This window comes from Bubalus bubalis, chromosome 8 (assembly GCF_019923935.1).
Source record: "Bubalus bubalis isolate 160015118507 breed Murrah chromosome 8, NDDB_SH_1, whole genome shotgun sequence".
In the NCBI taxonomy this organism is placed as follows: domain Eukaryota; kingdom Metazoa; phylum Chordata; class Mammalia; order Artiodactyla; family Bovidae; genus Bubalus; species Bubalus bubalis.
Window position 1 is genome coordinate 60,328,907 of NC_059164.1, and position 17,363 is coordinate 60,346,269.

Below are 17,363 nucleotides of genomic sequence, written 5' to 3' on the forward strand. Positions count from 1 at the left end.
GTCATTATTATATCTCACAGTTTGGCACTGTGAGAAATTCAGGAATTCAGGCAGAACTTGACTGGCCAGTTCTTCCTCTCCATGTGGCACTGACCATAGACACTTGATGATATTCACTTTGTGCTGGGCTGGAGGGTCCAAGATGGCTTCACTCATGTAAAGGAGTGCCTGAGAAGGGGTGACCAGAAAGCTGGGTTTAGCTGGGCCTCTCTTCCTTTCCAGGTAGGGCTTTTTTTTTTTTTTCAATAAACTTAAATTTTTGAGCAATTTTAGGTTTACAGAAAAATTGAGCAGAAAGTACTAAGAGTTCCCATGTATGCCTCATCTTCTCAATTCCCCCTATCATTAACAACTTGCATTAGTATGGTACATTTGTTATAAATGAAGAGTCAACATTGATACAGTATTATTAACTGAAGTCCATAGTTTATACTAGGGTTTTCTCTTTGTGCTGTACTTTCTATGAGTTTTGACAAATGTGTAATGACATATATTCACCATTACAGTATTATACAGATTAGTTTCACTGCCCTAAAAAGCCACTGTGCTCTACCTGTTAATCTTCCCCTCCCTCCTCACAACCCCTGGAAACCACCTTTTTTTTTTTTTTTTATACTGTCTCTATATTTTGCCTTTTCCAGAATGTCACGTAGTTGGAATTACGTAGTTTGTAGCTTTTTCAGATTGGCTTCTTTTACTTAGCAATATGCACTTAAGTTATCTCTGTCTTTTCATGCCATGATAGCTCACTTCTTTGTATTGTGACTAATAGTCTATTGTATGGATATACCTGGTTCATTTGTCTATTCACCTATTGAAGGACATCTTGGTTGCTTCCACTGTAAGGCTCTTTTACATGATGTCTCCTGAAAGATAGACTTCTCAGATAGTGGACCAGGGCTCTAAGAGACCAGAGTTGACAAGAATCTTAAAAGCCTAGCCAAAACTGGCAGAGTGTGACTTCCACCACATCTTATTGGTGAAAGAAGTAACACAACAGCCAAGATTTAAGGGTAGGATTGTCAAAGATATGAAGCCATTCTTAAATCCACCATATTGGCCAATGAGCAAACTCTGATGGTCCTAGAAGCCCATTTCCTTCTTCCTATTGGTAGCTTAGCAAGAAGCCAAGGGACTCCTCCTTTTTAACAAACCAATTACCTATCCCAGAAATCTATTATTATTACAATTACATAATGATTTATATACTCAAGAGTTTTCTTTCTCTAAAAATATATAGATGTGCTAGTCTAGCTATGTACTGTCTGAGACACCTTTTTATGAGATAATGAGAGTTCAGAAACCAAATGAACACTGCTGCTTCTCTATTTGAATTTTTTCCCCAGTAAGTCCTATTAACCCTATTTGTGTTTGTACTTACGGTGTGACAGGCTGTGATTCTGGGCCCACCCTCCACCTCACCAGCAATACCTCACACCCTACACTTCACCAAGTCAAAAAGTAAAAACAGTTTCAGATATACAAATGCTAATAATAATGTTACTTCCCACACATCCTTCAAACATAATATTTAAAAGTATGCTCCATCAAAAATAAGAAAAATGTGGCCTTCCAGGAAATGAGATATCCAATAAGTCAGAAAGAGGTGAAGAAAATCCCCAGGAGGATGAAGAAGGGAGCTCCCAGTACATGTGCTGCACACCAGGGTGAGAGAGGAACAAGTCCAGATTAAGCAGGTCAAGAGGTTTCAGGAGACAATTCCACAAGAAGATGAAATTACCAAACTATATGATATATCAGAGCATATTGAAAGGAGATCAAATATTTATAAAAAGATTTAAGGGTAAATTGATGTTAAATACTTCAGAACATTAAGCAGAGGAACAAAAGCAGCTATTGAGTTCAGTTCAGTCGTTCAGTTGTGTCCGACTCTTTGTGACCCCATGAACTGCAGCACGCCAGGCCTCCCTGTTCATCACCAACTCCTGGAGTTCACTCAAACTCACGTCCATCAAGTCGGTGATGCCATCCAGCCATCTCATCCTCTGTCGTCCCCTTCTCCTCCTGCCCCCAATCCCTCCCAGCATCAGAGTCTTTTCCAATGAGTCAACTCTTCGCATGAGGTGGCCAAAGTACTGGAGTTTCAGCTTTAGCATCATTCCTTCCAATGAATAACCAGGACTGATCTCCTTTAGGATGGACTGGTTAGATCTCCTTGCAGTCCAAGGGACTCTCAAGAGTCTTCTCCAACACCACAGTTCAAAAGCATCAATTCTTTGGCACTAAGCTTTCTTCACAGTCCAACTCTCACATCCATACATGACCACTGGAAAAACCGTTGCCTTGACTAGACGGACCTTTGTTGGCAAAGTAACGTCTCTGCTTTTGAATATGCTATCTAGGTTGGTCATAACTTTCCCTCCAAGGAGTAAGCGTCTTTTAATTTCATGGCTGCAGTCACCATCTGCAGCAATTTTGGAGCCCCAAAAAATAAAGTGTGACATTGTTTCCACTGTTTCCCCATCTACTTCCCATGAAGTGATTGGACCAGATGCTTAGTTTTCTGAATGTTGAGCTTTAAGCCAACTTTTCACTCTCCTCTTTCACTTTCATCAAGAGGCTCTTTAGCTCCTCTTCACTTTCTGCCATAAGGGTGGTGTCATCTGCATATCTGAGGTTATCGATATTTCTCCCGGCAATCTTGATTCCATCTTGTGTTTCTTCCAGCCCAGCGTTTCTCATGATGTACTCTGCATATAAGTTAAATAAGCAGGGTGACAATATACAGCCTTGACATACTCCTTTTCCTCTTTGGAACCAGTCTGTTGTTCCATGCCCAGTTCTAACTGTTGCTTCCTAACCTGCATATAGGTTTCTCAAAAGGCAGGTCAGGTGGGTATTCCCATCTCTCGAAGAATTTTCTACAGTTTATTGTGATCCACACAATCAAAGGCTTTGGCATAGTCAATAAAGGAGAAATAGATGTTTTTCTGGAATTCTCTTGCTTTTTCGATGATCCAGTGGATGTTGGCTATTTGATCTCTGGTTCGTCTGCCTTTTCTAAAACCAGCTTGACCACCTGGAAGTTCATGGTTCACGTATTGCTGAAGCCTGGCTTGGAGAATTTTGAGCATTACTTTACTAGCGTGTGAGATGAGTACAATTGTAGAACATACAGAACATAGAACATAATAAGGCTATGTATGTCAATAAACATCCCTCAGGTAAAATGAATTGATTTTGAAAACTATATGCATGGGTCGCTTTGATATTAAAAAGTAAAATAAGTCACTTACCTCAAAACTCTACCATAAAGCAAAAATCCTATAATTAAAGTATTGCTCAGAGACCTTGGTCTTCTATTAACATTAAGAAATGTTATTACGATTCAGGGCTTCCCTGGTGGCTCAGATGGTAAAGAATCCGCCTGCAATGCAGGAAATCCTTGATCAACCAGGAAACCCTGGTCGAAAAAATCCACTCCAATATTCTTGCCTGGAGAATCCCATGGACAGAGAAGCCTGGAGGGCTACAATCTATGGGATTGCAAAGAGTAGAACAGGACTGACACATACATGCCATTAAGATTTAGCGAGGGGCAGGGTGGGGTGTGGATTTGGAGTTTTTACTGAAGTATAGTTGATTACAATGTTGTATTAACTTCACGTGTATAGCAAAGTTATTCAGATATATATATATATATATATATATATATATATATATTATTTTTCAGATTCTTTTCCCTTATAAATTATTGCAGAATATTGAATATAATGTACTGGGTATGGTCCCCTGGGCTGTACTCTAGGTCCTTTTTCATTATCTATTTTATATACAATAGTGTGTATGTGTTACTTCTAAACTCTTATTTTATTCCCCCCTTCCCCTTTCTCCTTTGGTAACCACAAGTTTGTTTTCTATTATTATTAATTTTCTTAGACTTCAGAAAGAACACTACTTGCAGTGCATTCCAAATATGTACATAGTTGAGATACAAATATGTATCCCAAACCTGATAGGTGCTTACCTGTCTGAAGCACTGAGACCGTTGGCAAGCACTCTAATATAATGAGTGAAATTTATATAACACTTAAAAATAAATAGTGATTTATGTAAGGTTGTGAGACAGGAGGTCTATTTTAATGAAGAGAAGATAAAATACACCTGAGAAGATAATAAAAAATGTCTGGGTTTAATTATTATTCATTAGTTTATAGCTGGTCTGATTTCAAAAAGGATTTTAGGAAGCTTATGAAAATATGGAGGACATAACATTAAATTGCATTTAAATTAAATTAAAATTTGGCAAAAGAAGATAGAAAATCAAAGATGGGACAAAGAGGAGCCAAGGAAGTGACTTAAAACATGTGCAGTTATAACTTGCTACTGGTTGAAAATTTGTCTCTAAGATCTGTGTCCATTAGTATTATTGAATGTTAAGTAAGAGATTATGGAAAAACCCAAACAAACTCTTTGGCTAACCCAATAGATTCAGCTATAAGTAACAGAGAAACTTAATGTCTGGGAATTTAAAAAGAGAACAAAGGAGTTTATTTCTCTCACATATGCAGTCCAGGTCTGATATGGGAGCTCAACTCTCACCCCTCTGCCTTCTCAGTGTAGAACTTATCCCCACAGTCCAAAATGGCAGCTACCCTATTGTGGGCAGCAGAATGGAGAAAAAGGACTAAGCAAGGTCACCAGACAATTGTTTCCTGAGATGCATTCCCAGCAACCGTCACTGGAGAATTTCACTTCCATCTGATGGTCCAAAGCTTAGTGAGATGGGCGTTCCTAGCTGCAGGTAAAGATGAGTAAAGCCATCATCTTTCGGGGGGCAGACACGTGTCCTACTAAAACTTCTATTAAAATGGATGAAGGTGGGGGGAACTCCCCTGGTGGTGCAGTTAAGACTCCCCGCTCCCAATGTAGGGGACACAGGTTTGACCCCTGGTTGGGGAACTGGGATCCCATGTGCCACATGGCATGGCCAAAAATTTTTTTTTAATTAAAATAAATTGAAAAGTAAAATGGAAGAAGGGGAAGAAAGGAATCTGAAAGACAAGAGTGTCTGCCACAGCTTCACAACAACCAAAAAAAGAAAGGGAACATGGTCAGGTTTAAAATAATCAAGCTGGTAAAAATGATCAATTGCTCAAGAGATTTAAAACAGCTCTTGGTTAAAAGGTTAGAAAGGGATGATTGGAAGTGTCATTAAAAAAAGAAGTTTGAACTTATCACACCAATGCAACCCATTTTGTAGAACTGTTCTTGTAACAATTCCTAGTAATGTATTGACAATTTAGAGAAAATGTGTCTGCAGAGATTTGATTTTCTGAGTTCATTTTCACATTTTAAAAAATCACAATAAAAACATGCTGCTTTGAACTCTATCATGTAAATGTCCTGAAATTAAATATACACATATACGTTTGTTTCAGAATTAAAGACAACTCTATTTACCTTCGTTTATGGAAAAGAAACCACTGCAATCACAGGGACTATCAGAATATTTCAAAAAATGGTATGTAGTGTTCCATTTAAATCTTCACCACTGTGCCTGTAATGATTGGTTTTATTTCATAAGTACCCAAAAGCAGAGAATTAGATAACAAGACTAAAATGAACAAATTCCCCTTCTAATACCGTTGCCTTTTCTGAGAGGGGGCCTTGGTTCAAAGCCTTTCACCCACAGCAAAAGAGAACGAGACAAGATGCAGTCCAGGCAAAGACTACAGGGGCATCTCAGACATCCAACCGCAAAGTTCTAGAAAGGCCAAAGTGAGGACATCAAGGTTCAGGAGGCAAGAACTAAGTGAGCATCAGCAAAGCAAGGGCAGGTTGAAATCCAGGTCATTGCAAAGACTCTGCTTTCCCTATGGTGCAGCGTCACCCACATTTCTACCTGGCTTGAGGTTTTAAGAAAAATAGCTAAGAGTTTGTGGCTGAAATCCCTCAAAGCCATTTTAAAAAGGAACTGTTTTCAGAGTGTTGTCATGACTTCCAGGTCTCCACCCACTTCCCGTGTGTCCCAGACATCTGTGTCTTCTGGGTTTGTTCTTCCCTGTGTGGTTCTCACCTCCCACCTTGAACCCAGATTCAGTCCATTGCCACACAATTTTGACCAAACTCCTGATTGATAAACCATGGCCTTCGGTTCAGTTCAGTTCAGTTCAGTGGTTCAGTCATGTCCAACCCTTTGTGACCCAGACACGGTGCTGGATTGCAGCACTCCAGGCTTCCCTGTCCATCATGAACTCCCAGAGCTTACTCAAACTAATGTCCATTGAGTTGGTGATGCCCTCCAACCATCTCATCCTCTGTCGTCCCTTCTCCTCCCACCTTCAATCTTTCCCAGAATCTGGGTCTTTCCAATGAGTCAGTTCTGTGCATCAGGTAGCCAAAGTACTGGAGTTTCAGCTTCAGCATCAGTCCTTCCAATGAAACCATGGCCTGGCTACTGCCTAATGAGCTGCCAAGTAATGTTTTCTGACAATAATGCAGAGCTGGCAAACACTTAGTGCGTGTGTTGCCACTCCATCTTCCAAAGCCTGGGGAAAATATTCCTAATACACCTTGGCACTCTTGTCTGCTGCATTCAGATTCCACCTCAGCGATTCTCACAGTACAGCACATCTGACAGACATCATCAACAGATTAGACTTGGCACAGAAACATAAACCTATTTGCCATCCCTGTGCCATCTCTAATCAACAAGAGTACTACAGAATTTCCCAAGCAGTACAAGTTTTATCTAAGTATATGACCTACAAATAACATTTTTATAATATATATTCTACACAGAACAAATGTTCTGTTGTAAAGACAACATAGCTCTTTTCTTACTGATAAAATAATAGCTGTTGTTAATCTCTTCAGTTAAGTTTAGTTCAGTTCAGTCGCTCAGTCGTGTCCAACTCTTTGCGACCCCATGAATTGCAGCATGCCAGACCTCCCTGTCCATCACCAACTCCCGGAATTCACTCAAACTCATGTCCATCAAGTCGGTGATGCCATCCAGCCATCTCATCCTCTGTCATCCCCTTCTCCTCCTGCCCCCAATACCTCCCAGCATCCAAATGCTAATAACAATTTATGTAAAATATTTCACCTAATTATTCCCGCAAATATAAAGCAAGTATTTGTTATATATAACATTATATTATATTATTTCATATGATATTTCTTCAATTCTAAGATACCACTGATTGTGTTAGCTCTGTGGAGTGTTAAGGAGGGGGAAAACGACAGAGACTTCCCTGGTGGCTCAGGAGTAAAGAATCTGCCTGCCAATGCAAGAGACGCAGGTTCGATCCCTGGGTCAGGAAGCTCCTCTGGAGAAGGAAATGGCAACCCATTCCAGTATTCTTGCCTGGGAAATCCCATGAATAGAGGAATCTGGCAAACTACAGCCCATGAGGGGTCACAAAGAGTTGGACATGACTTTGGGACTAAACAACAACATGTAGATTGCAGCTCTCAACCCAGTATCAAATGTGTTAAAATACATTTCTCAGAATTGAGGCTCTTTAATGATATCCACCTGGACCTGACAGAAGCAGAAGATATTAAGAAGAGGTGGCAAGAATACAAAAAGAACTGTACAAAAAAGATCTTCAAGACCCAGATAATCACGATGGTGTGATCACTCACCTAGAGCCAGACATCCTGGAATGTGAAGTCAAGGGGGCCTTAGGAAGCATAACTATGAACAAAGATAGTGGAGGTGATGGAATCCCAGTGGAGCTATTTCAAATCCTGAAAGATGATGCTGTGAAAGTGCTGCACTCAATATGCCAGCAAATTTGGAAAACTCAGCAGTGGCCACAGGACTGGAAAAGGTCAGTTTTCATTCCAATCCCAAAGAAAGGCAATGCCAAAGAATTCTCAAACTACCATACAATTGCACTCATCTCACACGCTAGTAAAGTAATGCTCAAAATTCTCTAAGCCAGGCTTCAGCAATACATGAACCATGAACTTCCAGATATTCAAGCTGGTTTTAGCAAAGGCAGAGGAACCAGAGATCAAATTGCCAACATCCACTGGATCATCGAAAAAGCAAGAGAATTCCAGAAAAACATCTATTTCTGCTTTATTGACTATGCAAAGCCTTTGGCTGTGTGGATCACAATAAACTGTGGAAAATTCTGAAAGAGATGGAAATAGCAGACCACCTGACCTGCCTCTTGAGAAACCTATATGCAGGTCAGGAAGCAGCAATTAGAATTGGACATGGAACAACAGACTGGTTCCAAATAGGAAAAGGGGTACGTCAAGGCTGTATATTGTCACCCTGCTTATTTAACTTATATGCAGAGTACATCATGAGAAACGCTGGGCTGGAAGAAGCACAAGCTGGAAACAAGATTGCTGGGAGAAATATCAATAACCTCAGATATGCAGATGACACCACCCTTATGGCAGAAAGTGAAGAAGAACTGAAGAGCCTCTTGATGAAAGTGAAAGTGGAGAGTGAAAAAGTTGGCTTAAAGCTCAACATTCAAAAAACTAAGATCATGGCAAATAGATGGGGAAACAGTGGAAGACTTTATTTTCTGGGGCTCCAAAATCACTGCAGATAGTGACTGCAGCCATGAAATAAAAAGACGCTTACTCCTTGGAAGAAAAGTTATGACCAACCTGGACATATTAAAAAGCATATTAAAAAAAGAAAACATATTAAAAAGCAAAAACATTACTTTGCTAACAAAGGTCCATCTAGTCAAGGCTATGGTTTTTTCAGTAGTCATATATGGATGTGAGAGTTGAACTATAAAGAAAGCTGAGCACCAAAGAACTGGTGTTCTTGAACTGTGGTTTTGGAGAAGACTCTTGAGAGTCCCTTGAACTGCAAGGGACTGCAATCCCTTGAACTGCAAGATCCAACCAGTCCATCCTAAGGGAGATCAGTCCTGGCTGTTCATTGGAAGGACTGATGTTGAAACTGAAACTTCAATACTTTGGCCACCTGATGCAAAGAGCTGACTCATTTGAAGAGACCCCGATGCTGAGAAAGATTGAGGGCAGGAGGAGAAGGGGACAACAGAGGATGAAATGGTTGGATGGCATCACCGACTCAATGGACATGAGTTTGGGTAGGCTCCAGGAGCTGGTGATGGACAGGGAGGCCTGGCATGCTGCAGTTCATAGGGTCACAAAGAGTCGGACACGACTGAGTGACTGAACGGAACTGAACTGAACTGATTGATATCCACATTGTTACAGCTGAGAAAACAGGTGTAGAGAAGCCAAGAATTTTGTTCAGATCCCATCAATAAGAAGTTCAGAGCCAGAATTTGTACCCAGCTTGTCTCACTCTACTGAGACACCAGCAAAGATAATACATCACCAGTCTATCATCTGAGACTGACCTGCAGAAAGAGATCAGCTTTGTCTCTCTGTGTATGGACATGCTCAATAGTTTATTGGAAAGTTGTCAATAAATCTGGCTAAGGATCATCATAGACATAAAGTGAACACTGGCCGCTCGTTGCCCTCTCTTTTTCCTTCAGTGAGATATTCAAACAGCCCCAGTGTTGTCAAAAGTTCTATCAACAGAGACTGTAAAAATCAAAGAACAAAAGCACCCACATGGAATATTATGCAGCTCTAGAAAATGAGGCTTAAAACAACATATTTTTTTTAGACCGACTATTTGTACTTTTAAAAATTTTATTTGACTGCTTCGAGTCTTATTTGGAGAACCTAGAATCTTCCTTGCCTCATGCAGGACCTTCATTTTGGTGTGCAGTCTCTCTAGTTTTGGCTCACAGGCTCAATTGCTCTGTGGCACAGGGGATCTTAGTTCCCTGACGAGGGATGGAACCCATGTCCCCTGCATTGCAAAGTGGATTCTTAACCACTAGGCCACCAGGGAAGTCCCCATATATCTTTATTTAGAAAGACAAAACACTGCCAAAAGAACATTCAGGATGTAAAATTGGATATTGCTTTAATTTCTAATATATTTTTAAAAGGAAAGAAAAACAAATAGCTGCACATAAGAAAATACACCAAAATCATAACGTTTGATAAATTATGGATGATTGTTTTTTCTTTTTTTTTTAACCTGTTTCCCAAAGATTTTGGTTTTATATAGAAATAACAACAACAACGACAAAAATCTAGAAGGAAACCGAGCGAAATAAAGGACTTGTCCAAGGTCCCCTGCTGAGGGTACATGTTAGCTGCAGAATAAGGAGTAGGATTTGGCCAGAAACACAAGCTGGAAGCTGTGCTCTCCCCGTGTGCCCGCAACACCAGCATCTCTCTCTCACAAGACCCAGGCATGTCATCTCCACATCACTTTGTACCCACAATGAATGCAGCCATCTTTTGTAAAATCAAAAAGACCAAAGTAAAATTCTCTGAAAAGTACTTGGTACAATTTATAGTCGACATCTCTCCTTTTGTGGTACACTGTCTTGACAGCATTTCTTTAAAATTCAGATTGTGGAGATAAAAAGAGAGAAAGGATATGGGAGGAGAGCCTAATCATGAAAAAACATGCGTGTCAAAATTTGATTGAAACCCATGGCTTCTGTCAGACTTTTATCTAATGAATAGATGCTGGGGTGGAGTTGCAGGATGCGGGCGGGGGTGGGGGTGGGGTGGGGTGGTGGTATTTCCTTTCTTTTCTTTAAATTCACAATCCTTAGAAATACACAGAGCATACACTCTGTCTAGTATAACTTCTTTGAAAATGCTTCTTGACTATTTTTCTAAGGATGTAATTTAAAAAAAAATTTTTTTTAAGTTTCTCATAGTTACTCATTATTTAATGTTCTGGCTTTATTCTCCAGCTCCTCTTCCTGTTTTCTGCTGCTTTCCTCACTATGTATTTTTCCTTTGATATTATGCAGCATGTAACCTGACTACCGGAGCCAGGTTATTTCAATTACTCCCCAAGGTTTTTATTAGATATAGAAAAAGTCAGCTTTCTACAGCCTGCATACTTATGGATACACTTATTTTTCAGAACCAGTGAGAGAGAAAGAGGAAAAAGGAAAGAAAGAGTTGAATGAAATACGAAAGCATTTCTTAAAAATTGCATAGTGAGAATCAAAGAAACAGCTCCTATTTTCCTTTTGATGTTTACATACAAGATCTTAAAATTTTCTATAGATACCTCTACCATGAACCATTGTCAGCAATTATACGGCATTTTTAAATGTAAACTGTTGAAGTCATCTTAATTTGGGTACCCATTCTCTGGCATTGGGGGTTAGGCACACCAAGATTCCTGCTAAGCCTTCTTTACAATCATCAAAGGGGAGGGGTTGCAGCACCCCTTACAGCTCCCAAAACAGCATGGGAGTAGGGTGGGGGTCAGTGTAGGGTCAAAACACCATAGAGTGGTCTGGGTCCTCACAGAACAGCACCTTACTTCTCAGAGATGCAAAGTAAAGCCCAGAGAACAGAGAGCAGAGGTCTTCCCCTCCTTGTTGCTTCATAGAATCTTTTTCCTTTGTGTAAAAAATAGCAGACTGGTTTTTTAATTTAGGCGCTGGAACTGGTGTGTGACTTGGACAAATTATTAAATTTCTCTGGTCTGTTTCTGCATCTATAAAATGGGGATCACGGTTCGATGAGCACAATTGCCAAAGGTGACGCCAGGTTCTCATTCTTGGTTGCCTAGACAACAAGCCAGCTCCAGTGGGATTCTTCACCCCTTCCTCCTGGGGGAAAGGCTGCACCTAAATTCAGTAGGATGATGAAGTTCAGGGGACAAACCTTGTAAGTTTGCCCTTTCCCCAGTAAAGCCAATTCCTTAAACTATGTCATGTGACATGAAGGAATTCATCACAAAACCCACATGAGGCTCCCTTTGCAAAGTGGGGAGATAGCAGTCCACACGAACTTCACTAGGCTGTGGTAAGGTTGAATGAGGAAATACATTGCTTCTTGATCATTCATTGTTGTTGCTAACTTCATCATCTGGCCTATTATTTACTCAGCATTTTTAAAATTCAGTCACTTTTTCAATATAACATTTTTTATGAAGTAAGTAGATTTGAAAAAACAAAAGTAAATTTAAAAGACACATGTTCATGACAGAAAGGCTTTCAGAGTTCAAGGGCAAAATGAGGGGCATCTAGCATTGAGTTTCCTGGCCCATGGAAACAGTGGCAAGCAGGAAGGTAATGGAGATGGGTGAGGGGCAGCCGGCCCCACAGGAAGAATCTGGCAGAAAGAAGGGAGCTTCCTCTGGGAGGAAAAATTCAGGCTAGGGATAGGAGTGGGAAGTGATGGAAACTGATATATAGCAGGTCTAAGACTGACAGAGAGGAGCTGGGATGAAGGGTAGAGGAGAAATGAGGGGACTGCAGAGGGAGCCCTGGGGAATGGAAGGTGGATACAGCCTGGGGAGCAGGGTTGGGGCTCCCCTAGAGAGGCTGGAGGAGACAGCAGGCAAGGGCAGGGTTAAGGCAAGAAAGAAAGTGCTGAGGGTGAGGCAGTGGAGGACCCCTGCACTGAGATGGGTGGGGCAAGAGATGGAAGCTGTGGCTGGAAGGGGCTGGAGAACAAGCCTTGGCTGGTTGAGCTGGAAGGTCTAGAACATGGAAGGAGCAGACGCAGATGAGGGGTTTCACCTTCTCTCCAGTGATGATCACCCATCAGAGACTAGAGCTCTAAGCATGGATGCCAGTCAGTATTCAGTTGGGAAGGTGGACACAGCAAACATGAATCCCAAAACCACCTCCTATACCCATGCTGCATGTTCTAGTTTTTGGGACCCCATCACTGGGACTCAGGCCTGGTGCTCAGGGAGGACTGAATAAATACTAGCTTTGGGAACTTCCCTGATGGTCCAGTGGTTAAAACTCTGTGCTTCCAATGCAGGGTCGAAGGTTCAATGCCTGATCAAGGGACTAAGACCCCACATGCTGTACAGTGCAGCCAACAAATAAAAAGCAAAAATAAAGGGAAAAAAATTCATCTAAAAATGATTGTATGATTAAAAAAAAAAAAGTACTAGCTTTTATTCAACCCTCACTGAAGCCCTTTGTCCCTGCCTCTGTGGCTGCATCTCCTCGCTTATAGCTGAGTCATTTGCTTCAAGTCTGGCTTCCTCCTCTGACACTGAGGACATGTACCTGCAACCCTGAGGTCAGACTCTGCTGCATGTAGGAGGTACCTGTCAACCCAACATGCTTTTTTTAAACTAATAACTCTCAGGGGTTACATTTAACCTTTGAAGAGAGGAAAAGCACACACACAATAATCTTTTGCCAAACTGAATACCTCCATGGTGGGCAAAAACTCTGAGTGACAAGATTACACTCCATCTAAAATAAAGGGTAGAAGAAAAACAAATGTTAACATGGTATTCAATATCAGTATGTATTTTAAAGTAAATAAAAATTCATAAGGCATCGCCTTCCAAAATAAACAAGACTCTTCTGCTTTAAGAAACAAGCAAATCCCAGCCCTAAATCTCCATGGCCACAGCCTGCCGAGGAGGGCATCTGACAGGCTTAGAGGTTGCACTGAGGATCTCTTTACAGTTTGCAAATGGGACTTTACTAGCTTGAAATAGAATGTCTTTTTCTGCCAGCAACCTCCTTCATTTTATTTTTGCAAGTTTAGCAAAGCTGGTGTAAACACCTGTTTGGGGTTGTTTTGTTTTCAGAAAGTCAAAAGTGCTGGAGTGTGTCTTCTTGAGGGGCCCATCCATACAGTGAGAAATTGCCTCTCTCTGTGTACACATATGCTAACCCACTCAGTGGGAGAGTGGGGCACAAGGGACTGACTGCAAACATATAGATATGAAAAGTGGAGAGTGTTAACATTTGCCAAAGTGCATGTGTTTGCAGACTCATCTACCCAACCCAACCTCAAACCCCTTCCCACAAACCAGATTCGATCTTGAACTTCTTGGCTTCTCTACCCAGCACCCAGCCCCCACACCTCCAAAAAAAAGAGAATTCATCTTGATGGTTCCCCTGTTTAGCATTTAGTTAAACCATATGGAGAATGGGAGAGAATCTGACAGACCCTGGAGAAACTAAAACAGGGGGGCAAAATTCAGGGCTGCATGTGGAATTCACATGCAGACCATCTACAGGATAATGTCTTAGGGAGGCTGAATGGGTGAAGTGGGGAGGAGAAGAGAAAGCTCGGTAGCGATGGGGTAGGGATGCAATTCTAAGGTAGACTCCTCTCCAAGGAGGAGGGCTTGGAGCAGAATCAGAGTGAAAGGGAGTGGGGAGAAGTAACTTGCCCACAATCCATTAGCTTGTTAGAGCTGAAAACTGCTTGTATCCTACGGGGCACACCAGCATGTCTGTTCAGGCCCCCACCAGGCCATACTGTCCTGCTTTTGAATTCTAGACTCTAAAGCCACCATCTTACTTGCTGGGACACCAATACCTGCCTTGGAGGCCAGGTGAATGTCAGAATTAGATACCTTGACCCAGCATTCTGTGTCAGCTTTCTTTATCAAAAGTGGTCCTCTCAGAAAGGGATAGAGACAAGAAAAAAGTAAAAGAAGGATGAAGAGAAAAACTACAAATGAAGTATTAATTCAGCCTTAGCTGAATTCAATTATATATACAAGGGCTTATTATTTACATACCCTCCCAGCCCCTCCCCCAAATCTCTGTATTGGAAGAAAAAAGGTTTTGTACTTTAAATGAGCAACTGCTACTGTAGTATTTAGTTATAATCTGAATTAAATCATGAAGAAACATAAGACAAACCCCAAATGAAGGATATTGTATAAAATAATTGGCCAGCACCCTTCAAAAGTGTCAAGGTTGTGAAGGACAAAGAAAGACTAAGGAATCAGCCCAGATTAAAGGAGGCGAAACAGACATTTGAAAAAAAAAAAGACAAACATGAGAGTAAATACAACATGTAATTCTGAATTAGATGCTGGCCCTGGTCATCAGTGGGGCAATTAGTGAAATTTGAATGAGGTCTGTAGAGTAGACAATAGTATTGGACCAATGTGAATTTCCTGATTTCCATCACTGCACTATGGTTATGAAATATGCTCACATTTCACATTTAGAGAATCTGGATGAAAGGGTATGTGCAAATCCTTTGTTCTATTTTTGCAACTTTTTGTTTAGTATTCTAACTTATGGAAATTATTTCAACTTTTTAGAAATCATTTCAAAGTGAAAATTTTAAGACAATTTTTTAAAGCCACAGAGTATTGGAAGAAGCAAAGAAGTCACCTTTGCCAAACAGAAATAGGCCCTCAGTAAATATTTGATGAACCCATCCACTGGGTGGAATATTTGGTCTCAACCCAAGATGTTGAGAGGAAACAACAGAAATTATTTACAACAAAACAACTAGGACATTTCTGTTTGGGAGCTATGATCTAGTGTGATCACAACAACAAACAAAGATTTTAATACCAATTTTTGAGATGCTTGATCTAAAAGGCAAATGCACACAGATATACTAGAGGAGGACTGCAGGCATCAAAACTTGTTATTTCTCTCAAAGACCAAAAATACTTCCAAGATACAGCACTTAACTATAATAGAAACTTTTGAAAGAGTGATTTCAAAAGTTTCTATTTTAGTGTTACATATGTCATATAGAGGGATACATTTCCCTCCTTTTATTAGAGGACATCATTCCAATTTTTAATACTTTCTGGAATTTCAAAGAATCATTAAAGAATGGAGATATTGTGATTCCAGTGGGACTATTTCTTAGGATTTATCTACACAGCCCTTTCTGGCTTCTGCTTGTCCCATGCAACACATCATAGCAGGGCAGCGTAACTGACAACAATTATAATATGAAGAGTGATGAGCGTATGCTTGAGATTCTTCTGTTAGGTCAGGATTTTCATTCTGTACTTCTTGAATCAGCACACCTGCAGAGGACAGATTCAGAAGCATATATTACACTTTTATATGTAACTGTCCATGGCAAGGGGTCTCTTTTCAATCAATCCCTTTGGTTTAGGGCTCAAGATAAAGGCCGTTATAGGGAAAGTTCACTGCTACTTGTGTTGATAGCTGAAATGAACTTGCTGGATTTTTTGGCAGTTTCAAAGTATCTTGGGCTGTGCCTTTTACCACTGGTCTTCTCTTCTCTTTTACTTCCCTCCCTCTCACGCTCCATTGGATTTTGCCCCACCACTCTCTCTGTTTCCTCTCCAATATTGCAATAGGTGCTAGAAACAGAAAGGTGAACAAGACAAAGTGCCCATCTTTAAGGAGACCATAAGTAACCAGAAAAGAGAGACAAGATGGAAACAATTATGGTTCTTAGAAAATGACACTAAAAGAGAGGAAGGTTGAGGCCTTCTGAAGGTGGGAGCCACTTAGCTCTGCCTGGAGGAGAGGAAATCTTCAGAGCAGAGAGCCTTGCAGAAAAAAAATAGAAATCCAAAAACCATGGGGAGATGGTGACTCTGTGCATACATGCTCCAAGGGCAAAGTATCTTTGGGGAAAAAGGAGAGAGAAGTTTAGCATAGCTGAAGGATACTTGTGAAGCTATGTCAAGTTTTGAGACTAGCAGGTAGATTAGATCCACTCTGGGGAGGTTATTATATTCTTCTAAAAATACATGTTTTGGGGAATCATTTATCTAGTTTGTCACAGAAATTCAGAACCACACTTGTGAATTTGAAAGCATTTTCAGTAGTAGAAACACCATCAGAAACTGTCACAACAAACAATTATTAAGTACCTACTATTTTGAGTTGGAGGTCAATGTATTAGTTTGAATATTTCTGCTTATTACAAGCAACACTTTTAGAGACAAGAAAGAATTTAAATTTCTCATGGCTGATTTTTTTAAACTAGATTATACGAATTGTGCTCTTCAAAATGCTTCCTAAATTTATAAGCAAAATCTGCATTATTTAAAATTTAATTAAAGTTAAATGACATTATTAAATTAATTTTAGGTCACTGTATGACACCACATTTTTCATGAACTATTTATACTCTTTATAATGCATTCAGGTTTCTGGTTCCAGGTATAATGGAGTAAGCACACTCTACCCTGTCTGTCCCAAGAAATGCAGCCATAAAACCTAGACAGAATCTATGGAAAAGATGTTGGAGGACTCTGGGAAAGTAAACAGAAGAAGAAAACCAGAATCAGGAGTACAGCCAAACCAGAAGTGGTGCTGGCATTTTGTTGTCCTCTGATGTCTTCCAAACTAGACCCAGTACTGCCCCAAATCCAGAAGTGAAGAGTGGCACGAACTGATGGAGTTAGAAGAAGCTCTCTAGCGCTCACTCTAGAAGTGGGAAGGGAGTTTCTTCTCAGTGTCGGGGCAGCAGTGAGGAGGTGCCTAGAATTCTTGGTGTGGGGGTATTAGTCACTCAGTTGTATCCGACTCGACCCCATGGACTATAGCCCAACAGGATCCTCTGTCCATGGAATTCTCCAGACAAGAATACTGGAGTGGGTTGCC

At 40.6% G+C, this 17,363-nt stretch overlaps 1 protein-coding gene across 2 annotated transcripts in view; it reads left to right on the plus strand.

The window, feature by feature from the left end:
- The window catches only part of AOAH (acyloxyacyl hydrolase), a 190,345-nt gene that overhangs the window by 125,852 nt on the left and 47,130 nt on the right, over positions 1-17,363 (plus strand). For both annotated transcript variants that reach the window (XM_006053721.4, XR_006552793.2), the window contains exon 14: positions 5,403-5,485. In XM_006053721.4, the coding sequence (XP_006053783.2) occupies positions 5,403-5,485 (83 nt within the window). The remainder of the gene's footprint in view (positions 1-5,402; positions 5,486-17,363) is intronic.